This window comes from Papio anubis, chromosome 3 (assembly GCF_008728515.1).
Source record: "Papio anubis isolate 15944 chromosome 3, Panubis1.0, whole genome shotgun sequence".
In the NCBI taxonomy this organism is placed as follows: Eukaryota; Metazoa; Chordata; class Mammalia; order Primates; family Cercopithecidae; genus Papio; species Papio anubis.
The window spans coordinates 3,620,718-3,646,618 of NC_044978.1; the positions used below are offsets into that span (position 1 = coordinate 3,620,718).

A 25,901-nucleotide genomic window follows, 5' to 3' on the forward strand; every position below is an offset into this window, starting at 1 on the left:
AAAAAGATGAGAACAGAAGAAAAGCCGGTAATTCATTGTAGGATAATTTCAAAAATAAAGAGTGCTGCTCCTAGAAAAAGAGGGTGCCTAGGCAGACTAAACATGTTTAAATGTATCACTCAGGCATTAGATGATGGAAGGAAAAATGTTTTGATCTTCTAGAAACATTCCAGATAAAAATGGATTTTTATGACCAGCATCTCTTGTTGGGTCATTTGGTCCAGAAACTGACATCCCCAGCTGCCTGTGACAATGCACAGAGCCCCAGATCAACAGTCCATCACCTGGAGAGGTTTCTGGACTCTAAATCCCTGGGACTAGTGATGCCTGTGGATTTTACTGATTCCCAGTAGCTGAGTTTACTTTGTGCTTTCAGCTGAGCAATATGTTCTGGTTATTCTACTTCTTCTAGTTGATTCTTCAGGGTTAGAGAAATTCACAATCGGTCTACAACAACAGTATAGGAACCTTTCGTTAGAAAATCCAAGAGTCACTGAAGACATCAACTCAAAAGTGCTATTTCTTTTATTACCCATTATGAATCAGTCACCCACTGACTTATCTTTTACAGCTTTCTATGTTTTCAATTGATATCAATTCTTAGAATAAAATGCAGCACCTGCATCTAAAATATAATTTATTTTTCTTGAGACACGTCTTTCAAGCAGAAGAAAGGTAATGGGCACACAAATAGATACTTGATCATCTTCTTATAAAACAAGGAAGCATCCACATTTCAATACTGCAGCACATGAAATAATTTCTCAATTCCTACTCTGTCACAGCTTAAATGATTTACTGATTAAAATGTGAGTAACAATAATTCTGGAGCTGAATGAAGTTCTCAGACCAAAAGGTAACATTAAGCAATGTTTTCTTTAAATTTAATGTCATGTAGTGTCACTAAAAACAAAATGTAAGGGATAAATGTAAGTGCATAAAACAGAGATAAGACCAATTTCCACAAATACAACTTTTATTATCCAAAATCATCTTGGAAGGAAATTTTCTAATATACCCATTTTCCTGATAATAAGATTAACCATTTGACAGAAATATTTCCAATTATATCACCTCCTTCCTTGACTTTTTCCTCATCAATTTAGGGCCTGGGTTCTATGCACTGTGGCTCTTTGGGATAGTTAAATGGGTGCAATGGCTGAGATTGCCCCCGCCTTAAATGGCCCAGGCTACAGGGCTTGCCAAATGGCTTTGGTTTGCAACCTCTTCCTTTGATATCCATTGAAGAATACATATCCTACCCTCTTGATTGCACGGTTCTATCTGCTATTGCCTATTGGGAGCATAACCAGGAAAGTTCTAAGGTCCTTCCAGTTCCAAAAGCCATTGATCAACCCTGTGAGGCACTATGAGAGATTGGCAGTTACTGAGGAATCTCTTCCAAAAATACATGATTAAGGTAATTGTGATTCTATGAAGAATGAATACAAATTGAAAACAAAACCAATCTTGTTTAAATTATTAAATGAAGTTTTAAAAAAATAATGGAGTGGGTAGATGTATTGCCTATCAAATTAAAATTCAGGGAATATGTATCAGTTATCAGCTTGATAAGTATGATCTGTAGGGTTGAATTAACTAAAGGTCTAACCCTAAACTAAGTGAGATATTACTGGGTTACTAAAAACAGAGGAATGGCTTCCTTTTTCCTTTAAAGATGGAAGAATCCCAGAAGTATGCCTAAATCAGAAGCAGAAGACTCCTGTTCTAATGACACGTCTGATCATCACCCTGAGTTCCATAGAGCATACTGTAGTAGAAAGTATATCAGCATGTGAGCGGAGAGATTTAGAGTATAGATCTCTATGTATTTCTGGCTCTGTCACCAACTGGCAACATGACTTTGGGCAGAAACTGTCTTACTGATTCTATTCCCTTACTTATAATATAAAGGAGCATAACTAGACACATTCTAAAGTCCTTCTAGCTCCAAAAGGCATGATTAACCTTGTGAGGCATTGTGAAAAATTGGAGATTATGAAGATGAATCTCTTCCAATAATATATAAAGGTGATTGGGATTCTATGAGGAATTAAATGAAGACCATAAGTGACAATCAAAACAGAAACTGTAACAGAACCTGCGAATCAACTTGTAAATAATCTGCTCTAGGTTATAAAATCTGAAAAGTACTATAATGATTATTCTTGTCATAAATGATGCCACTAATATAATTTTTAAAACTTGAGAGCCTAAGTCAGAGTACTTACCTCTTTCAAATTATGCTCTGTGTGTGTGTGTGTGTGTGTGTGTGTCTGTCTGTGTATTCCTGAGTCAACATGAATACCTTTAAAAAATTCTAGAACTTTGGGCCAGGCGCAGTGGCTCATGCCTCTAATCCCAGCATTTTGGGAGGCCAAGGCAGGCAGATCACGAGGCCAAGAGATCAAGACCATCCTGGCCAACATGATGAAACCCCATCTCTACTAAAAATACAAAAATTAGTTGGGCGTGGTGGCATGCGCCTGTAGCCCCAGCAACTCAGAAGGCTGAGGCAGGAGAATTGCTTGAACCTGCGAGGCAGAGGCTGCAGTGAGCCGAGATGTCACCACTACATTCCAGCATAGGCGACAGAGCGAGACTCCGTCTCAAACAAACAAACAAACAAAAATTCTAGAACTTTGATTAAATTATATTTTGGGGGTCTATCAATTGAAGTGGAATTGGACTGTGGATTCCTCTGTTGAGAAACCTGTTAGATGTTTATTTGGGTACTGACACACTTAACTCTACTTTTGAGACCATAGCCAACTGTAACATCTATGATGGTGATGAAAATACAAAATTCTGGCCGGGCGTGGTGGCTCACGACTGTAATCCCAGCACTTTGGGAGGCTGAGGCGGGTGGATCACTTGAGGTCAGGAGTTCGAGACCTGTCTGGCCAACATGGCGAAAGCCTGTTTCTATCAAAAATACAAAAAAATTAGCCAGGTGTGGTGGCAGGCGCCTGTAATCCCAGCTACTTGGGAGGCGGAGGCAGAAGAATCACTTGAACCTGGGAGTTGGAAGTTGCAGTTAGTCGAGATCACACCACTGCACTCCTTCAGCCTGGGCGACAGAGTGAGACTCGGTCCCAGAGAAAAGAAAAGAAAAGAAAATATAAAACTCAAAACTCTTTCTTTGTTAGACTTGATATCAAGATCAGTGGGATCAAGGAAAAATTAGGTCTAGGGGATTCAAGCATATTGAACTCATGATCTATAAATTGTAAATGCCAAGGATCTCTTAAAATAAAGACCTTTCTCATGATAAAGACATGACCCAATAATATAGTTAGGGTTCATCTGCATTTCTCCTCTTCAACTTGATCCAGATGCCATTAGTTGGACGAAGAATCAACTGTCCTTCTAGACCAAGTTCTTCTCTTTTCTGGTTGGATTCTATCCAAAAGTGCCTCAGGATGCACGAAAGAATGGTCTTTTCTTCCATCACAGCAAACTTTTGACCTTCAAATCAATGTAGATACCATCGCTTTAGATATGGATTTACCCCAAATGTGAGAAACAGGAGGTCCTATCACAGGAAGCAAGCCATTTTACATTTTCAGAGTAGGCGGAAGGAGAATCAGAATGGCTTGGGACACTTGTTAAAAATGAAGAGTCTTGAGTTTCCCTCCCTGCTCCCACTTTGCACATCTATAGCTGGGGAGGACCAGGGAATTTGTACTCCAGCTGATCCAGATAAATCCTGAGCTCATTCAAGCTTAAGACTCACTACTCTAGATTATGTCTTAGTGGGTGTTTAATTTACTATAGATTCACCAAATAAGCTTCAGATTCACCCATTTCATTCTGTCCTCATTTTACCAAGGTCTGCATTTACATAAATGACAAAATACTAGAGATACTAAAACCAAAAGGGTTTATAATGCAGGGCAGTGATGTGCATTCATTTTGCTTAAGTACTTCAGTTGGCCACGTGGCAAGCATTTTCTGTTGTGATTTGCAAAATGAAATTCTTAAAAGCAATAAACACAAAAATTAGGTTAACCATAAGTAATCATAAATAAAGTTTTTACCACAAGAAGATATTCTACTGTAATTAAAAATCTACAACATTTTGAAACTCTACCATGAAACTAATTATGTCTTATGCTATGGGTAATTGTGTCTCTCTCCAAATTCTAAGCCCCCTGTACCTTAGAGTATGACTGTATTTGGGGACAGGTCATTGAAAGAGGTCAGTAAGCATAAGTGAGGTAATTGGGGTAGGCCCTAGAGTAGTCTGACTGGAGAGAAGATCAGGACACAGACCTACACAGAGGAAAGACCACGTGAAGACATGAGGTGAAGATGGCATCTACAAGCCACAGAAAGGCATCAGGAGAAACCAGCCCTGCCAACACCTTGATCTTGAACTTCCAGCCTCCAGAACTGTGAGAAGATAAAGTTCTGCTGTTTAAGCCACCAAGTCTGTGGTATTTTGCTATGGAAGCCCACGCAGGCTAATATACTAATATACCTTTTGACCATAATATTTTAAAACTACAAAGCACAGTAAGTGAGGGAAAAAAGAAACCAGCTATTTTTTTAAGGCTGTTGCATATGGGCAATGTCATATCACATCTCAAAGAAATAACTGTGAGAAACCCACTATCAAGTGGGCCTGAAAGGTCAAACCAACTGAGATGGATACAAACCTATACAGTTCCTGGGGCCAGCAGAGAAGGGCACATAGGCATATGGATGGCGCCCTTGTGCATTCTCGGGGAAGAACCGCTCAGGCTGGAACTCCTCGGGGTTGGGGAAGTATCTCGGATCTCTGTGCAATGCATAGGGAATGATGACGGCTTCAGTGCCTTTCAGAACTCTGTAACCCGCTGTCAAGAAGTAGTCAATACATCATGGGACCACAGCAAGACAGACATTAGAAAGTTTCCCTCTCCCTTCTACTTTAGGTACAGCATACTTACCCACTTCACAATCTTCACTGACACTGCGGGCAAATAAAGGAACAGAAGGAAAAAGGCGAAGGGTCTCCTTAATAACACATTCCAGATACCGAAGTTTCTTCAGGTCTTCTACGGTAGCGGGACGGTCAGACCTCCCTGATGAAAGCAAGGAAATAAGATGACCTGAAAGAGCGGTGGGGGCCAGGGGTGCACATATCGAAAAAGAACACATGGATCAAGGCAGGGGATGCTAAACACTCATCAAATACCCATCAAAGAAGAACATGTGGATCAAGGTACTGGATGCTAAATACCCATCAAATACCCATCAAAGAAGAACCATTAGGATCAGAGGTGCTGGATGCTAAATACCCATTAAATACCATCAAAGAGAACATGTGGATCAGGCAGGGGATGCTAAATACCCATTAAATACCCATAAAGAAGAACATGTGGATCAAGGCAGGGGATGCTAAATACCCATCAAATACTCATCAAAGAAGAACATGTGGATCAGGGTACTGGATGCTAAACACCCTCAAATACCCATCAAAGAAGAACACGTGGATCATGGTACTGGATGCTAAATACCCATCAAATATCCATCAAAGAAGAACACGTGGATCAGGGTACTGGATGCTAAATACCCATCAAATACCCATCAAAGAAGAACACGTGGATCAAGGTACTGGATGCTAAATACCCATCAAATACCCATCAAAGAAGAACACGTGGATCAAGGTACTGGATGGTAAACACCCATCAATACCCATAAAAGAAGAACACGTGGATCAGGGTACTGGATGCTAAATACCCATCAAATACCCATCAAAGAAGAACATGTAGATCAATGCACCAGATGCCAAATACCCACAGCTAAAGCAGAATTTCTAACACTATGCATAATCAAAATAAAATGAGGCAATATGCCAAGTAAAATGAATAGACACTAAAGGTCACATATTGTACGAATCCATGTATAAGTAGTACTCAGAATAGGTAAATCCACAGAGACAGAAAGTAAATCAGAGGCTGCCAGGGCCAGGGGAAGGAGGAATCAAGAGGGACTGCTTAATCGCACCAAGTTTCCTTTCGAGGTGCTGAAAATGTTCTGGAATTAGGTAGACGTAACTGTTGTACAACACGGTGAAGGTACTAAATGCCACTGAAATGTACATTTTTAAATGGCAGATTTTACATTATGTGACATTTACCTCAGTAAAAAAATAACATAAGGAATTAATACTTGCAACTCACTACACAAAGATTAGTTGCTCAAAAAAAATTTTCTTTTTTTTTTTTTTTTGAGATGGAGTCTCGCTCTGTCGCCCAGACTGGAGTGCAGTAGCGCAATCTCGGCTCACTGCAAGCTCCACCTCCCGGGTTCACGCCATTCTCCTGCCTCAGCCTCCCGAGTAGCCTGGACTTCAGGTGCCCGCCACCACGCCTGGCTAGTTTTTCGTATTTTTAGTAGAGACAGGGTTTCACCGTGTTAGCCAGGATGGTCTCGATCTGCTGACCTTGTGATCCACCCGCCTCAGCCTCCTGAAGCGCTGGGATTACAGGTGTGAGCCACCATGCCCAGCCTAGTTACTCAAAACTTTTAGAACTAGGATTGGGGGTTGAAGAAAAAGTGAGGCACAATAAGCAGAAAACACGAGAAGCATGGAGCAAAGATTCTAGTAATGATGACTGTGTCACTGATTCTGCAGGACCAAAAACCTTTGTGAAACTGGCAATGAACTAAACATTGTACGGGATACAAAGATTGGAGCCTATTCCAAAGGAACTTGTGAGCTTTTAGAAGACTAAATTTACCCACTCAAGGCAATCTAAGCAAAACTAAAATCAGTGTAAAAAAAATAAAATGATGACAAAAATGTTGCCAAAAGGTTTAGAAGGTGTCCACTCTGCAAAACAAAAGCTTGCCTCTTAATATGAAATTCCAGTCCTGGCACAATCTGCACACAAAACTGCTTTTCCATCCTCATCTCCCAGGGAATGAGAGATGAGTTCTCGCGGTCTCTCACTCTCCACTATTGCCCTCCAGACCAGAACCCTTTCCATTTCTGTGCTGTTGCTCATCTGCTTCCTCTCCTTCTAGAACGCCTTCTCTCGCCACCTGTAGTTTTCCTTCCCCTCTTCTCGCTATAAAACTGCATCAGATACCACTGGCTGCTCGGCTAACTCAACTTTATTCCTTTTCGCCTTGCAGCTATTGGGGGCCATGTGACACGTGATTTTCAAAAAGGATAAAATTGATGGAAGCCCCTTTGTGGCAGGCTGATAATGGGCCCCAAAATATCAGGTCTTAATCCCTGCAATCTGTAAATGTTACCCTATTTGGAAGAAGAGAATTCTTGGCAGATTTGATTAAATTAAAGATCTTATAGTGGGGCAATGATCCAGGTGGGCCCTGAACGCCATCACAAGTATGTCACAAGTATGTTTGAGAAAGACACAAGCACACACACATGCACACACACACCACACACGCATACACGTGTGTGCACACACACACGCAGAGAAAAGAGAAGGCAATGCAGAGACTGGCAGAGATGCCAGCGATGCGGCTGTCAGCCAAGAAACGCTGGCAGCCACCGGAAACTGAAGAGGTGAGGAGGAGCTCAGCGCTGCCCACACGGTCATGTGGGCTCAGTGACACTGATCTTTGACTCAGGTGTCCAGAACTGTGAGGGAACAGACGTCGCTGCTGTGAACCTCCCCGTCTGTGGATTTGTCACAGCAGCCACAGGACACCAAGACACCCGGCACCCCCACCCCGTCTTCCTGCCTTGAAGATGAATGTGATGCTCAGAACGCCAATCAAGAGAACAAAAGCCAAGACGGTAGGGATGGCAGGGAGCAAAAGGGCAAGTCTGGGACCCTGGACATCCTACTGGCAGGCCTTTTCCTCCGGCTGCTTGCTGTATAATAGAAATGTATCTCCTGGTAGCTTAATCCATCTTTTCTCTCCTTTGTGGTGAGATGCAATCTGTGAAACAGCTTTCCTGTACCCTTCCGAATAGTTTCACCAGCTCCTCCTTTCTCCCAAAGAGCACCTTCTTCATTCAAATGCACAGCCCATGACTCAAAGCGTCACGTAGGTGTCTGTTTTGCCTGGGAAGCAGTGAGACCCTTGAGGACGGCAGCACGCATCTGTGCACCCCAGCATCCGGCCCAGAACGGTCACTGGCCAGGCGACTGGCAGAGGCCTTGGGTGAATGGACGAGGCCTTGCAAAGGGGATGGTACTGGAAAGGATCCCGCGGGGGAGCCTCCCTGCTCATTATGCTGTGTTTACAACACAGTGACACCTCTGCAGGGGACTTAGTACCACAATATAACCAGGGAAGGGGCCAGACATACCAAACACGTCATCCAGTTCATGGTCCACTTTTTTCTGGACTTCTGGGTTAGACCCCAACAGGTATAAGGACCAGTTCATTGCAGCTGCAGTTGTGTCGTGGCCCTACAAATGGAGAAAACAGTAGCTTAAAAAGTAGAGTTACACTGCGATGATTGGGAGTGACCAGAAACCTCTTTTGAATTGTCTCCAGATTTGATGGCTGCACTGTGACTGCAGAACATAAGAAATGAATTCCGTGCAGCACCTTACCTCGGTGATAAACAAGGAAACAGTCCCTGAAAAGCGGAGGTTCATGCCTAGAGATGACAGTTCTGCGCCGCACGGTGGTGCGCACTGGTGGGACGTGCCTGTGCTGTGTTAACAAAGGGGGCGTTGCACGGGCGCTAGGCGAGCTGGGCCTTTGTGAATAGAACGAAGTCTGATTTTCATGAGCCTGCTTGTCAGGTCTGTACTTCTCTGCCTTCCCCCATCTGTCAGGTGGGCCTTGCCTGTTGATGGCGGGCACCAGTGGGGTAGAGGTGTGGTTCTAAGTCATATCCTCTGCATTAAACATTGACCACCCTGTGGAGGAGGCCACAGTATCACACTCACACCGGCTATGCCTCCCTTTCAATGCAAAGAAGAAAAGAATTAGAATGTTAGGGAATGTTAGAGTTGGAAGAGAAATCATTAGTCTGGTTCTGGTTGTTTTCGTGAGATTGAGAGGTTCCTGGGAGGAGATGGATGTGTGTGTGCACATGTGTGTACATGTGTGTATGGGAGTGTGTGCATATATGCATGTGTGTACATGGCTCTGTACATGTGCTTGTGTGTGCATTTGTGTTTATGTATACACGAGTGTACATGACTTTGTGCATCTGTGTGCATGTGTATATATATGTGCATCTATGTATATGTGTCTATGTGCATGTGTGTATGTAGGTCTGTACGTGTTTTTGTATGTGTGATTATTTGCATAAATGTACATGAATGTATGCACGTGTGTGGGGTGGTGTGTGCATGTATGTGTATGCATGCATGTGTGCATGTGGGTATATATGTGTGTGCATGCATGTGTATGTGCATGAGTATCTGGGTGTGTGTGTATATTTGTGTGTGTTTGTATACACGTGTGTGTGCATGTGGATATACACGTTTGTGTATGTGTGTGCATGTATGTGTGTATGTGCATGAGTGTATGTAGGTGTGTGCATGCATTTGTGTATGTGTGTATATGTGAATATGTGTTTGTGGGTATATACATGTGTCTGTGCATGTGTGTGTATGTGCATGAGCATGTGTGTGTGTGTAGACGTGTGCATGTGTGTTTGTGCATGGGTGTACATGAGTGTATGCATGTGTGTGTGCACATGTGTGTACATGGGCAAGGTGAAGATGTGAGAAGGTCTCTCCACTTCAACATCAAATGACACCTGGTATGTGCTGCATACTTCTTATGGGCCAATCACGATTCTCAGGGCACCTTTACAAATCTAATCATCATAACTATTCCATGAGGCTTGTGCTATTAAAATAAGAATATTCAGGCCCAGAACGGCTGGGTGAGGTGCTTGAGGTCATGGTTCCAGCATGTTAGCTGGGATGTGGTCTTAGAGCCCACACGCTTAACACCTGTCTACTTTTCAGCTAATTTAGATGTCCATTTTCTGCTTCAGATTTATTTTCAGTAAAGTTTTCTGCTTTAAAAAGTTTAAAACTGCCAGTGTAGCCCATCTCTCTCTTTACACATAGGAAAATTGTGAAAGCGCTCTGGAATGATCAGAACTATCTTATTTGGCTCATCAGCACAGAGCCTGAACTGGAACTCGGACGTAAAGACCCTTCACACAGATTTTTCTACCGTGTCGTGGAGCCTCACACCAGAGTGCACACGCTTGGCACTGCTGCCAGAGGCTGCCGCAGAGCAGCTAACACCTGGGTGGCAGGCAGAGCCATTAAAAACTCAGGTGCCTGGCCGGGCGCGGTGGCTCACGCCTGTAATCCCTGCACTTTGGGAGGCCGAGATGGGCGGATCACGAGGTCAGGAGATGGAGACCATCCTGGCTAACACGGTGAAACCCCATCTCTACTAAATACAAAAAACTAGCCGGGCGAGGTGGCGGCGCCTGTAGTCCCAGCTACTCGGGAGGCTGAGGCAGGAGAATGGCGTGAACCCGGGGGGCGGAGCTTGCAGTGAGCTGAGATCCGGTCACTGCACTCCAGCCTGGGCGACAGAGCCAGACTCCGGCTCCTCAAAAAAAAAAAACAACTCAGGTGCCTTTCACTCTGCTCCACGTGGAGGATATTACTACATGGCTTCTAAACACCACGCTTTATCTATTTTGCAATCCACATAAAGAGAAAGTCTCTCTTTGTAGTATTTAATATTTAAGCTATCTTTGTAAAAAGCACTTCATATATTTGTATAAATTTGAGATCAGAGGTCTCTTCAGAATCATGAACTGGCTGATTCTCTGTGGGAGGGCTCTCCCTGTCCTCTTTAGGGAGAGCAGCTCATGGCAGTAGCGAAGCGCTCATCTGCTGGAACCTCAGAAAGGAGGTGGTGAGGAAGGGGACTTGTGGGTTTCAGGGGTTGGCAAGAAATCTGAAGCCACGTGGAGAATTGAGAGCAACAATCTCTGGCTGCTCTTCCGCTTGGGAAAACTCTGACAAGTCTTAGCTTTTCTTGAGGGAAAGCAAATGCGTCTACTGCTGTGCCCAGCACTAGTCAAAATCGTTTTCTGAAGAAGGAAGTTGAGTTAATCAGTTTCTTAAATTTTGTAATTTCTAATTAAAATATAATGAATCTTCCTCAGTTACAGTAAACGACTTTAAAATTTGATTAAGTTTTAAAAAATAATGCTACAGATTCTAACAATAACTGAAATGTGTTTAATGATATCTGAACATAACAATATGCAATACCTCAAACATGAAGGTGTCAACTTCTTCTCGAATATCTTCGTGACTTAGCCTGTTCCCTTCGTCGTCAGTCACATTTAAAAGCAAGTCAAGAAAGGCCCTGCGTTTATTTTTGGAGGGGGCGGAGTCCCTGCCATCACCTTTACGGTCTTCATCCGCGTTCATTTCATTGGCCCGTTCAGCGATAACCTGTACGATTTGAATGATAATCACATGCTTCTGTTTGAACTTGGATGCACGATGGTAACACATTTTCTTATAAAATATGCTAGTTTCTTTCATTTATTTTTTCCAAGCCTTTCTATTTCAACATTTCGACAACGTAGGCTCTTGTGAAAACACAGTAAAGCCTCATTAATATTTTGGGGATTATTTGGTGAAACTTTTAAAAACAAATGTAATGTCACGCAAATTCCTAATTTTCAAGTGCTATTTTTGCCGTCTTTTCAACACAAGAATAGAATCATAGTCTACTAGATAGAACCCTAGAGATTTGATCGCGCTAATGAGAAAAAGTTTAAGGGGTGGAGTGAATGCAATCATTATATAATACTCTCATTACAGACTTAATTACATGTTGTAGGGGAGAAAAGAAACAGCAAGTAGATTAGTGAATTCACCCTCTATGCTTGCAATTCCTGCTGCCTGAAATGCTTTCCTCAGAGGCCTGCATGGCTGCCCCTTCCCTTCTTCCAGATCTCTGCTCACTGTCACACGATCAGAGAGACCTCCCTCATCCTTGCCACCCCGTCCCTAGCATTACGACGCTTCCTAACACTGCTTTATTTTTCTCCATTTCCCTTGCCACCTGACATTATGTGATACTTCTAATATGCTTATTATTATATGTGATATTATACTTATGTTATACTTATTACTTAGCCTCTTTCTCTTCCAACTCAAACTCTGCCATGCTTGTGCATGTCTTTGTTCATTGATATATAGAGTACAGCTTGGCATTTAAAAAATACTCACTAGATATTTCTTGAATGGATAAAAGAATGAAGGCCCATACGCTTAATTTGGTTGTACATTTCAACCTTCTTTTCCTACCAGGTAATTGACCAAACCTGCTACTAAGTGGCCTAAATAGATTCTAGGCTCTTTGAGGGCAAAACACCATGTCTTCTTTTATTCTTGGTGGAATTCCTACAGCCCAGGCCTCAGTAGGCAATTCTCAATGTTTATTAAATGAATAATATTGTCCATTCAGTCAGGAATTCATTTAATTATTGCTATTAAATATTAATGCACAAAATTTAAGGAAAAATTTAACTATGAAATATAACCTGCTGGCTATTCTCCTATAACCAGGTGATCACACTCCACTGTGGCCAGCTCAGCCAACATTGCATTCACGGAACGTCTACTGATTTATTTATCATTTGCTCTCTTGCGATAGGGTATATACTTCACCACAAGGACGTAATTCCAAAAGATTTTAACCAAAATTTACAGCAAAGAAAGGACATATTTATATAGGCTGTTTTTTCAATACATTGAAATTACAATTTGATGTATATTTTCAATTAAATCTTGCTTTTTCAAAACACATTATTAACACAAAGATTGACATCCTATATTCAAAACAACATCACTATCTTCTGGTTATTTTTGAATTGGAAATAAAATACTAATATCTAGTTAATTTTAATGTTTTCCACGTTAAGATACTGCTATCAATGCCCCCTGCCTTTGAAAATGACTGCCGAATCCAAACATTTTCCAGAAAACTCCTATACACAGATATTTGTTTCTTTATTCTTTTACACAGCACCCTGTTTGTTAATAAGTGTTCATAGTTCATGTCACATGTTGTAATTATGTGTTGATAGATGACCTCTCTTACTAGAATAACTTCCTTTCAGGTAGGGACCATATACACATGTCCTCCTCATTACTAAATTTCCAACATTTGGTATGGTGTTTGGCACTTAGCGAGCACTTAATTAATATTTGTCAAATACATAATTTAAGTATAAATATGCTAAATAATTTTTTCTATTATTATTCAACTTTTATTTTCTGAGATATAGGCTCAATAGTCCTACACTGCGTATGTTAACAAAACATCAACATCATGGACTTACCAAAAGTTCTGGAAATGGATGGTGGGGATGGTTGCACAACATGGTGAATGCACTTAATACCACCAAACTGCACAGTTAAAATGGCTGTAAAGGAAAATTTTATGTTTTGTCTGTTTTACCACAATTTTAAAAGTCAGGGACTTACATTGTTGGTAAAAGCATGTAGGATCTTAAGGCTCTTTTTGTGTTCCCATCCCTCTTTAAACATAAGGTACCAGAGGTCAAGCCAAAGCCACGGCATCTTTATTCTTCGAAATATCATCTCACTCATTCTATAGATGGGAAAAAAATACATCAGCTGTTGTATCAGAAAGGTGTATTTCTTGAGCCCTTCTTTGGTACCTAGCCTTGATGAAGGCAATCGTGGAAATGATGATGACTGTCCCAGAGGCTACTAAGAGCTCCATGCTTTAAGCTCAACAGTGAAGGTACGGGCTCTTATGCATCCCATGAAGCCTCAGAAAATAATGGGTTCTTTAAAGGAATGAAGAATCCATTGTAAAACATTCTTACTAGATAGCCACCTGGCCTCTGCTTCTGTTTCTCCAGGGCGAGTTTTCCACTCTGCCTAGGGCCTCTGTACCAGGGGCTGAGATGAAATCGGCCTCCTTTTAAGGTCCATCATTGGTTTGACCGCTCCTCTGGAGGGACAGAAGACAACTGGCTGCCCTCTTCTACCAGCGAGGGCTCTCGAAGTACCCAGCTGTCACTTGGCTGTTCTGGCCCCTCCCTTTCATGTCCAGCCATAGAGCAGAAAGGCCCCTACGTGAGCTCCTGCAGGACCAGCTGAGACGCCGGTTCTTCAGAAAGACCTTTGCTGGCCTCTCACTCTGTAGGATACTTTCTGGTTCTCCTCTCCAATATCAATTTGATCTTCTCTTCCTGAGCAATTATTACAATTCATGAATTTCTTTGTCCGATGCCTGACTCCTGTGTTATTCTGTTTTGTGTACTACTACAAAACCAGTCAGTACCCTGTGCAGTGATTGGAAGATCGCAGATGCTTAATAAATGTTGGTTAAAATGAAGTGAAATGAGCAAGAGACTTAAATGTACTCAGCTCAGTGCACTTCTCTGTACTTCCTCAAGTCCTTGCCCTGCCTCTTAACAGGTGAATAATTGCAAGCAATTTTAGAGTAAAATTGACTGTTTCGATGACTAAAACAATACCTACTGGGTGCAGAAAATATGAGAAAGAAGAATAACAACAAAAGGAAAGCACAAGAATAAGAAACACATACACGAGACAATGAGAACCACGGCTAACATTTGGTTATAGTATCTGCTAGTTTTCTTTGAGTACTTTTTAAATATAACAATTATCATAGAGCAGAAAACTGTTTATATCTTTCTTTTCTCAGCATCACAATGTAAGCATCATCATGTACAATATAATGTAATCTCAATGTTAGAGAATGATCATTTTAAATTACTGCATAATCTAGATGTGCCATAATTTATATAACCTTTACTCTACTGCTTAACACATGCTTACATGATGAGGTTAACTTCTAGTTTAATGGTTAATTTTGAAACCATAAAAAGATACAACACAGAAATTGTTAGCGATCATTTTTAAAGTCCAAATCAATAATTTTTGAAATAACTGAAAGGACTCCATTTACCTGTAAACTGCACGGACATACTCGGAATCATCATTACTTTGAGCACCAATATTCTTCCCCATAGCTGTTTCTATAAAATATGGGTGAGAAGCAACCATTCAATTCATGCACGTTAGTTATCTTGTGTTTATTTTGCAGTGGCAGACACTATCGTACATCCTGCTTTGTCCTTGTATTTTTCAGAATTCTCCTTCCTCCCTTTACCCCCTTCTCTTGTACCGGCCACTTCTACTCCCTGTTCCTGTTCTTCCTTCCCTTTGCTCCCTGGGCAGTTGCTCCGTGCCTGCCCCGCTCACAGCCCTGGGCATGGCTGCTGCTCCTCAGAAGGCTAGCATGGCAGGAGAACTGCTCTGAAGGGCCCACCACCCTTTCCAGTTCCCCCATTTGCCTTCCCGGTGGAGCGTGATTTCCTATTTGGGCCATTTTCTCTTTATGTCATAAATTTAGAAACAGATCGATGAGACTCACCACATATGATATCTAAGGCACAAAGAGTGATGTAAACAAAGCAGTTAAATGCTTCTTGGTTAACATGTTTTTCAAGTTTCTTAACCAATATATTTGCTTGTTCATTCATGATATCTAAGAAATCTTCCAGAATGGTAAAATGGAAAGTGGGTGTTAACATCTTTCTCCTGGAGCGCCATTTGTTTCCAGTACTAGAAATAAAATATGTGGTTACAAAAAATACACATATATATATAGAGAGAGAGAAAAGTAACATCTAAAACGATTAAAGCATAAATATAGCAAGTCAACAAAATTCTCCTGAAACACCTTCATCTACAGGTTCTCAAATGCTTTTGGCAGAATGACAAAGATATACACATATCTATAAGATATTCATCTATAGTTACAAAATATGAATCTTTTGGACATTGTTCCATAATATTAATGTTTAAAATAGCATTCATAAAATTAAAAATTTTAAGAATTTTTCTCAATTTCTGAGTTCCAAGTTTTTAACAAAATTTTTTTTCTCCTGCCATCAATGCCTTAGTCCTCAGATGATCCTCACTCTCCATGGTTCTACCTTGATGTCTCCCCTGCTCCACTTCTCCAAAGTCCCTACTAGGCTCCTGCCTTGCCCTTGTGGGGACCTCTCTCAGAGGACGGAACCCTGTTTCTAGATACCAGCTCACTGTACTTCTCTGGGGCTATCTTTTTGATTGGGTTTTCAAGATTTCCCTGCTCCAGACACTCCTTGCTTTACTGTGTCCTCCATCCTGCCCAGTCCCGTCCATCAGGAACGTCTGAGTCTTCCTGAACACTGGCGATAGTCACTATTGAACACCACAGCTGGAGATAACCGTTCACCTCGACTCTTGGCATCTTGGCGGGCAAAGGGCAGCTGCCAGCTGGACCTTCCTTTCCAGCCTTTCTCCTCCTTTCTGACAGCACAGTCCTGCTAGAAAAAAGCTACCCGGTGTCAATTCCTGAAGGAACAAGTTGCAGGCAGAAGTAACCATTTCTATAGACAGCTTTACAAAGGTACACTGGCATACCTTGTAAGAAGTCCTAGGCCAAGCCATGGTTCTAAAAACTTGTACATAGAGGATTTGTCGATTTGCTTTGAACTAGTTAAAATTACCTTAGGAAGAGAAAAACATATTTTAGAGACATACAGACATCAAACAACCTTCCTGTAATTATAGGAATACCTGGCTAGAATACAGCTAGTTTTTAGGACATTCGCAACATTTATTTTCTCCGTGGTTCATTTTCAGTCCTGTGCCTCAAAGACTTTCAATTAGAGTTTTGAACATAAAACTAGCATTCAGTCTTGGGGACTCAATGCATTTGGGAGAAAGAAAGACCCAGACAATTCTCTAGTTCCTGCCATAAACCAGGGACCAAGTGGAGTTATTTAATGGGGGGAGGTGGAAATTGAGGTGGGGAGGAGGCAAATCTGGAGGGTGAGCACATCTGGGGAGATGGAAATCATGGGTGTATTTTCAGGCGATGTTGACTTTGAGGCATTCAGGTTGCTGTGGTCTGAAAGCAAATGAGACAGCTAAGATAAGGCCTGAGCTGGAGATGCCTGTTTGAGTGTCCCCAGCATAGAGGCAGCAAGGGAAGCCATGAGTGTGATCGGATCACCAAGAGTCCACGTGAAGTGGGAGGAGGGATGGGGTCTAGGGCTGAGCACAGAGTGCTCACCAGGCTTCTTGCTCGAGTCGCCTACTCTAGACAGCTCTCCATCTGCATCCACCACACCAACTTCTATTAACACTAGGCCAACAGTGGCTGAAATCCTGTCTGCCCTTCTCGCTCTCTTCTCTGAGCCAGGATTCTGGAGAAGCATGAGAAACTCCAACATTTTCACCATAATTAGAAAGACGTGTCCTGGCACTACTTCCTAGGAAATTTGGCCTTTAATTTTGGTCAACGGTCTGTTTACCCCATCTTTGTTTCCTCACCCAAATCCTTTTCTCACCATACTACAAGATGATTTCCCCAGACCTTTCAACTACTAAAAGGACTACAGTTTTTTGGAGGACTAATTTCAATAGCATGGGTTTGTAATATTTATCCCATAAATATCAAATTTACCTTGTCTTTTAAATTTAGAATAATAAGTTTGTCATTGATATAATATGAGACCTGAGCAACTTGAGGAAAACATATTTTATTAGTCATATATTTTTGAAGTCTTAAAATGGTATCTGGTGGATAACAAGTGCTTGCCTTGTGGAATAATTTATTTATGTTTCTAAAAAAATGATATCCTTTCAAAAAAAAGAATAAATATAACGGGACCTGAGAGCCGTTGTGTACTTATATCTGGAGGGTGTTAATCTCCCAGGATTCAGGCTACATCTGAAAAACATTAAATTGCACCTATATAGTCTAAAATACTTAATGGAATGTTTTTTGCACTGAAATGGTTGAAATGTAAGGATGCATTATATTGATTCTGATGAGATTTTCACACTGTAAGATACACAGTGCAATAATGATCGTATTCACACGCACCCACCTCCACATTTTCTGCATTATAAAGGGCCACCATGGGCACCGGCCCGACCCAGAGCTTCAGGAGCGGCATGTGGCGGTATTCCTCTGTGTACTCAATGATCTGCTGAAAAAATTCTGGGGAAAAACATCAAATTTTTAATTCAATCAAGATGAGAATGTTGTGACCAGTATTGGACAAATATTTGTTTTCTCATTTTGATAAATATACTAATTAGGTAATGTGTTACTGTAGAGGAAGCCAGGTAGAGAGCATGTGTGAACTGTCTGTAATACTGCAACTTTTCTGTAAGTCTAAAGTTTTTTTCAAAATAGTATTTGCCACAGCAAATAAACATACATAATGCATGTTACCTATTAGAGAATAATAATTATTAGGTTTTGATGTCCCAGAATGCGCATTCTTTCTAACGACTGCCTAATATCACAGAGCTAGTAAACGGTGGAACCTGGCTTGCACCGAGACTCCAGAACTTCCCCACACACTATGCTACTTCCAAATGTCTCTCAGATGAAGCAGCTGTAAAACTGGTATGAAAGGAGCTGGGTCAGATCACCAGTGTCAATCATCCTGAGTCGTGCTAACATACTGCCTGCCCTGGTCCGGTCTACCAGAGGGGACAGGGGAGTCTCAATCTGTGATTCTAAGGCAGCAGGGCCCACAGTTGGGAGTAGCTGGGGAAGGCAGACATTGTCATAATGGACTGGAAAATGCTAGATTAGAGTTTAGAGGCCAGTTGGAAGCCAACTGCAATCTTCAAGGTGAAATGGCTGAGGCCAGCGTTTGGACATTAGCCACGAAACGAAAGGCAACACCTCTTGTACACGAAAGACAGGATTCTTGAGAACAACGACTATATCTTAGAATATTCTGGTATCCCCAACTTTGTTGAGGTCAACACTGGGCACAAAGCAGGGCCTCAATAAATGCTTGATTGACAACTAAAGAACTTAGTTGTCAATTCTAACCAACTTCTAGACAGTGATCTAGCAACTTTGCAAGCAATAAATTTAATCCTTAAAGTAACTCTGTAATATAGTCACTTTAACAAGTAAAGGGGGGAAAAACCCTCTAAGTTAAAGAGTTTTAAATAATTTCTCAAACAACTTGGATATACTGTTGGAAACTGAACAGTGGTTTTCCAGACGCCAAAATCCAGAACTGGTTGGTGGAATAAAAAGTCCCTTCGTAAAAGACAGTATTTGCCATTGTCTTCACTCTGAAAGTGACTGCAAGGAGAATTACTTTAAATAGTCCAGTCAGCTCACGGGTTGTTTTGAAACAGGTCTTATTCACCAGAGATTTTAATTACTGGAATCCCCAACAGAATATAATGAGACTTAAATATATTATTCCCCTATATTTTTGTACAATTATTTTTTAATACCGTAAAGCCTTAGGACAAAAGGTGTGGTTAGCTCTGCTTTTAGAATTAACTGAGATGATTTTTAACAGTGTGATTTTCATAGCTGGACTGGATTACTTGTTACATCAGTCATGATGATATTTGGTTGGCAAAGAGTTCGCTTGATTCTTTTCTGTCAAAATATTTTTAATATTCTGGTAAACACTCTTCCATGAGGCCTCATCTTGTGAAGCTGAAATGGCAGCGTTATTTTTATTAGAGAAAACAAGTGAAAATGAGAAAAAGTCCTTCAAGCTTTGGAGTTAGTTAACGTTCAGCCTGTAGAACAATTACTGACAAATACACCCAGAGGGAACTGGGTTCTGGTCGGGGCCCATTTTAAAATATGTCATTTTGGGCAAATCTTTTCAGTTCTAGGTACCTCAACTTAACCCCTGATGAAAATGAAGCACTGAGATCGAGTTCACGCTCCCTGACGGGGGGCTGTAAATACCAGGTACTTTTGAGAGCTTTCCAACTTCAAGTGATTTTTTTCCCATCAATAAAATGTTCATCTCTGTTTCAAAACATGATTTTAATTAAAAAATTCACTCTTTAATAAACAAGGAGTTTGAAACCCTCCAAAGAAGTCTGCCGGATGGCCCTGCTGTCAGTTTCTGAACTGTTATTACGTAACCTCCTTTAAGTCACAGTTTCTGAACTGTTATTTGTAACCTCCTTTAAATCACAGTTTCTTAACAGTTATTTGTAACCTTTAAATCACAGTTTCTTAACTGTTATTTGCAACCTCCTTTAGAGGGCTAAAATATGAAGGTCAAGCGGGAACTGAAGCAGCGGTCAAGTCTTGTGATGCTGGGAGGAAGCCTCCAATGAATCTCCAGTCTCTTATTTTCCAAAGTGGGAGCGAGAGGAGCGCGGCTCCAGGCGTTAAGGTGTTGGCCAGTTCACAAGCCCTGTGCGCTCCCAGGGAGCGTCTGTTCCTAAGGCTTCCCAAGCCACGGCAGGAGGAAAGGCAGGGCTTGGAGAGCTGAGCAGCAGGGAGGTGGGAAAAGACTCAGGGCGGGGGTTTGGAAATACCGCATCCTGTGCTACACACAAAGAAAATGCTCACTTTGGGATGAGGCACTAGCCGTGTCGGCGGGTGCCAAGGGGCAACGAATAGAACCGGGAGCGCATTCTCCACAGGGTGACAGGCTCCTCTCTCCTGCGGCCAGCGCCACAAGCAGCGGGCTCCTGGCCGATCGGAGGGTGGGGACGGGGCTGCGGACCCCGGTGCGCTTCAGGAGGGGCGCCGGCCCTTACCTCGCCCGTCCCGCTTCATCAGCAGCGCGTGGCCCACCAGTGGGTAGGCGCGGGCCACCGTGGGGATGGGCCGCATCTGCTGCCATTTCCTCACGTAGCTCGCCACCCTCTGCAGCAGGCTCAGAACCAGGCTGGCGCCGGCCAAGGACACGGCACTCGCCGCGCCCCACAGCAGCAGCTTCTGCCACACGAGCCCCAGCCAGATGCCCGCCATCGCCCTGGCTGGCGACTGCTGGGTGCGCTCCGGGCGAGTGCGGGCCCGCGGGGACGTGATGAGAGGCGGCGCCGGCCGCGCACCGCCCCCTTCCCCTCGCGGGCCTGGCGCGCTCCCCGCTGCGGAGTCGCCGGGTCCCCGGAATGACGTTTCCCGCCTGGGCGGCGGCCAGAGAGGGCGCCACGGCGCTGTTCCTGCGCCCGGCCCGGGCTACGCAGCACCGCGGCCTCCGCGCTCCGCGCCAGCCGAAAGCGAAAGACCGGAAAACGGTTTCCGGGCCCCGGGGCGTGGTGATTGCACGAGGCCCGGAGGCTGGGCCGGGAGGAGGCCGGCGACAGACACTTCGGGCCGCCTCGGGATAGGGGTCGGGGGCCGTCGGAACGGTCACCGCGGCAGCCCGGCGCGCCCCAGCGGGGCTGGTCTGCGGGTCCTGCGAGGCCGCTCGGACGTGCGGGGTTCCGCGGGCGGGCAGCCTGCTCTGAAGGGGAAAAGAAGGCGCATCCGCCCCCGGCTCGGATCCCAGCTCTGCCGCGCAGCGCTCGCTCCCTGCGCGACCTCCAGGCCCCGGGAGGCGGGGCGCGTCCTGCCTCCGGCGGGGTCACACGGAGCAGCGGGCGCTGGGATCCAGGGTGGCCTTGGGGACGCAACTTTAGGGAAGTCACCTACCCGTGTGTGTGCGCTGGCCCCCTGGAACACTGGGAGCGAAATGAGGTGGTCGTGAGCCAGTTATTTTCCAAAATATGCACCAGGCACCAGACCGAGGAAGCCGGAGCCCCGGAGAGCACGGCGGGGCGGGGAGGGGAGGAAGGCGGGGGAGGCTGCTCAGCGGGTGCCGGGAGACCGCAGCCGCGGGGGACTCGCAGAAGAGCCAAGACTAGCCACCCAGCCTGGGAAGGGAGGGAAGGACCGCGAGAGGGTGCCCGGTTTCAGCCCGGGGAGACGCGTGTCCCGGCTGCCAGTCTCTCTTCCCGCCAGAGGGCCCCGGTGCTGACCCCAGCCCCTTTTCCACGCTCGATGCTTCTTACAAAGAGGCCCGGCGAGGAGTGTCGCTCTCCAAGAGGCCAGACCCTTAGTAAGCACCAAAGTGCCAGGAAGATGAAATAGAATGTCCTGGATGCCCGCTTTGCTTAATTACTAATTACGTTCGTTTACTCGAAGCCACTGCATAGGTTGCCCACAGCCACCTGCAGCGCCTCTGGAGTGCAGAGAAGAACATGCCTCAGGCTTTTCTCCATCTGAATTTAAATCATCTGCATGTGCTGACGTGAAACAGCAAGTGAACAAAATAAAAAGGCCGGGCGCGGTGGCTCACGCCTGTAATCCCAGCACTTTGGGAGGTCGAGGCAGGCGGATCACAAGGTCAGGAGATCGAGACCATCCTGGCTAACACGGTGAAACTCTGTCTCTACTAAAAATACAACAGATTAGCCGGGTGTGGTGGCGGGCACCTGTAGTCCCAGCTACTCGGGAGGCTGAGGCAGGAGAATGGTGTGAACCCGGGAGGCGGAGCTTGCAGTGAGCCGAGATCGCGCCACTCACTCCAGCCTGGGCCACAGAGCCAGACTCCGTCTCAAACAAACAAAACAAAACAAGTTGCAGAATGGAGTGTGTAAAGTAATGCCTTCTTTGGGAGAAAAGGTTTCTTTCTCTACGGCTCCACTAATGTCTGGAAGTAAAAGTACTGATCAGCTCTAAGGAGTGGGAATGAAGATGGGGAACTTACGCTTTATATTTCATTCACGTCTACATTGTTTAATCACTTTAACACTTAAAAAAAAATATGTTCACTTAGTATCTTTAAGCATATCTCATGGGCTTTAGTTTCCTCCCCTCTAAAGGGTTGAGGCTGAACTATAATAAGGTTAATTACAGCTATAAAAGTAAACAATTTGCCTACATCACACTGAGGATTCCAAAATGGGGGTAGAAAGGAAGGGGAGTAACGGTTGAAAAACTGTGTGTTGGGTACTGTGTTCAGTATTCAGGTGAGGGATCAAGAGAAACTCAAACCTCAGCATCAGGCAAATTTAACAAACCTGCACATGTGCTCCTGAATCTAAAATTAGAAAGAAAAAAGGTTTGTCTCTGTCAGTCTCTGCTAACCTCTGTGGACAAAACAAGGCGGGTAACACACAACCCTTCCCCTCCAGAAGCAGAGAAGGGAGATTGCTCTGGGCAGCAGTGAGTCTTGGACTGAGTAGAAATGGTCAGAATGCCGCAGAGCCAGGAGGGATAAAATGAGCTCAAGGGGCAGTGAGGGGCCCCTGCCTGGAGCACAGGGTCCCACACAGTGACAGGTGCAGGATGAGGTGGGTGGGTAGGGTGGAGCCAGCTTAGAGAGACCTGGACTGCCAGGCTTAGACGCTTTTATCTTTTTTTTTTTTTTTTTTTTTCAGACAGAGTCTCGCCTGTAGTCCAGGCTGGAGTGCAGTGGCGTGATCTCCGCTCACTGCAAGCTCTGCCTCCCGGGTTCATGCCATTCTCCTGCCTCAGTCTCCGGAGTAGCTGGGACTACAGGCGCCCACCACCATGCCCGGCTCATTTTTTGTATTTTTTAGTAAAGACGGGGTTTCATCATGTTAGCCAGGATGGTCTTGATCTCCTGACCTCGTGATCCGCCCGCCTCGGCCTCCCAAAGTGCTGGGATTACAGGCATGAGCCAGCATGCCCGGCCAGACGCTTTATTTTGAAGCCAATCTGTGGGTGAAGAACAAAATAAAAACCTTGTCCCTTTGTTCCCTTAGTCATCTTTCTTATGCCTTCTTTGTTACCAGATGGGGCCTTTCTCATACTGCCCGGAATACTGAAATTTCAGACTAAACCAGTCAGGTGGCTGGGAGTGCAAGAAATCCTTGGCAAGACCTTCTTCCCGGAAAGCCTCCTAACAGCAGAGTACACAGTGTCACACCTCAGAATGTCCACCATGAAATGTACTGGTGCTCAGTGTAGCAGATGATTGCAAGGCCGATGAGAAGGCAATCTACCCACAACATTTATAAGCCTGCGGGCTGTCAGCTTCATGAGCTAATGCAGCTGAGTAGGAAGGCATCTCCTGACTTTCCCTCCTCAAGATCCATTCTCTATGATGCCCTTCCCACTTGAAAGAGCTTTCTTTAGTCAAGGTCTGTCTTTGATACTCTCTCCCCCTAGAAACCAGTGCTTTTGAAAGTCATGGCCAGAATATGTTATGAACAACAGAATGGTTTTATAAATGTTAATACTTTGATTTCCCAAATTTTCTGTCACTCGGAATGATTCTTAATACAAAAAAAATTACACTATAAAAATAAATTCATAGCTCAGTATAGAACTACATTATCTGCAAACTCTGCTTACACATATCAAATCATAAAGGGTAGCAGGAAATTGTTGTGAAATTTTGAATTACAAGTACCAGGCTCAAATAAAGTATACAAACACCATCACTTCCATGTAACCACAACCTAGATCATGCAATACAACGTGAAATCATACAGCACGCACCCTTTCATATCTGGCTTCTTAAACTCAACACTAAGTTTAGATGAATTTGAAAAACAAGTTAGATAACTTATTACCAAGAAATACCAAGACTTATAAAATTATTAATTAAAATCATGTAATTGGCACACAAATGGAAAACAGCAATAGAACATATGTATGTGTACAATTACCTGATTTATGACAATCTATATTGACCGTTTTGCCATGTGTAATATTTTCCCTTATTTTTCACAGCTGTATATTATTCCATTGTTGGAATATATTATAATTTATCATTCATTTTACTGCCAATGGATGTTTCCATTGTTTCCAGTTTTCCTATGTTGTGACGCATTTTGTATGACCACTGTTGTAGATGTCTTTTGATACACATATATACATATTTCTCCTTCCTGTAAATATGCCCAGGAATGGAATTGTTAGATCATAAGGCAGGCACACATTTAGACTTAGTACTTCTTGCCAGTTTTCCAAATTCATACCAATTTACACACTCATGAGTAATCTCTGATAGTTCCAGTGGCTCCATATACTTGTCAATGTTTGGTATTGTCTTAGCTGGAGTCTTGTAGTAAAACTGCATTGAGTTTGTTTATTTATTTATTTAACTTATTTATTTATTTTTGTGAGACAGGATCTCACTCTCACTTAGACTGTAGTGCAGTGGCATGATCTCAGCTCACTGCAGCCTCAACTTCCCAGGCTCAAGCAATCCTCCCGCTTCAGCCCTCTGAGTAGGTGGGACAACAGGTGCACACCACACCAGGCTAATTTTTGTATTTTTAGTAGAGACAGGGTTTCACCATGTTGCCTAGGCTGAGCATTGAAATTTTAGTATGAATTTTCCTAGTGACCTAGGACAGTGAGCATCATTTCAAAAGATTATTGGCCATTTCAGAGAGTACCTATTAAATCATTTTCCCATGTTTAACATTGTAATTGTCTGGATTTTTAGTGATTTGTAGGAATTATAAATAATGACTGAGCAATTATTATATAATAAATTATATATGAATACAAATCCTTTGCCAGCTATGTAGTGCAAGGTTCTTCCTCTCCGTAGTTTGCCTTGTCACCCTCTTAAATGATGTTGTCATAGTTCATTTTGTGCTCCTATAACCAAATATCACAGACCAGTATGGTTCTGGAGGCTGGGAAGTCCAAGACAGAGGAGCCACATTTGATGAGGGCCTTCTGTTGCATCATCCCATGGCAGAAGGTGAAAAGGCACAACAGTAAACGAGAGAGAGCAAGAAGAAGGGGGCCGAATTCATCATTTAATTAGGAACCCATTCCCATGATAGTAGCATTAATCCATTTGTGAGGGCAGAGCCCTCGTGGCCTAATCACCTCTTAATGGTCCCACCTCTCACCACTGTTGCATTAGGGATTAGTTTCCAACACCTGAACTTTGGGGAACAGTCAAACCATCGCTGATGTACTTGAATGAATAAGAATGTTTTAAAGTTTAATGAAGTCCAATTTATCTATCTTTTTCATTAATGTTTTATGCATCTTAGAAAATCTTTGCCTACCACAAGCTAAAACAGATATTCTCTCTTATATTAACTTCTAAAAGCTTCATAATCTTCCCTTTCTAATTTAGATCCAAGAACTTGCATCTGTAATGTATTTGTGTATGTATGTGATAGTAGAGTTCA

At 43.3% G+C, this 25,901-nt stretch overlaps 2 protein-coding genes across 5 annotated transcripts; one reads left to right on the forward strand and one right to left on the reverse strand.

Annotated features, from left to right (window-relative positions):
- Positions 1 to 510: 510 nt before the first annotated feature.
- On the reverse strand, positions 511 to 21,531 carry LOC101003969 (cytochrome P450 4V2). 4 transcript variants are annotated; one of them, XM_003899430.5, is made up of 11 exons: positions 20,544 to 21,170; positions 17,879 to 17,991; positions 16,404 to 16,489; positions 15,367 to 15,557; positions 14,899 to 14,968; positions 13,419 to 13,545; positions 11,187 to 11,372; positions 8,282 to 8,384; positions 4,935 to 5,069; positions 4,662 to 4,841; positions 511 to 3,468 (listed from the first exon to the last, which is right to left on the reverse strand). In XM_003899430.5, the coding sequence occupies exons 1-11, from the start codon at positions 20,755 to 20,757 to the stop codon at positions 3,296 to 3,298; spliced, it is 1,578 nt and encodes a 525-aa protein (XP_003899479.2). In that variant the 5' UTR covers positions 20,758 to 21,170; the 3' UTR covers positions 511 to 3,295. The 4 variants fall into 4 exon arrangements, with proteins under 4 accessions (XP_003899479.2, XP_009206293.2, XP_009206291.2 ...); XM_009208029.4 differs by lacking the exon at positions 20,544 to 21,170 and adding an exon at positions 21,424 to 21,531 and having other exon boundaries at positions 773 to 3,468; XM_009208028.4 differs by having other exon boundaries at positions 3,356 to 3,468; positions 4,662 to 4,783.
- On the forward strand, positions 20,816 to 22,126 carry LOC103884846 (collagen alpha-1(XXVIII) chain-like). The gene is given in 3 exon segments (XM_031664108.1): positions 20,816 to 21,202; positions 21,204 to 21,311; positions 21,313 to 22,126. Coding segments are annotated over 3 exon segments (1,044 nt in total). The 3' UTR covers positions 21,862 to 22,126.
- Positions 22,127 to 25,901: the final 3,775 nt, after the last annotated feature.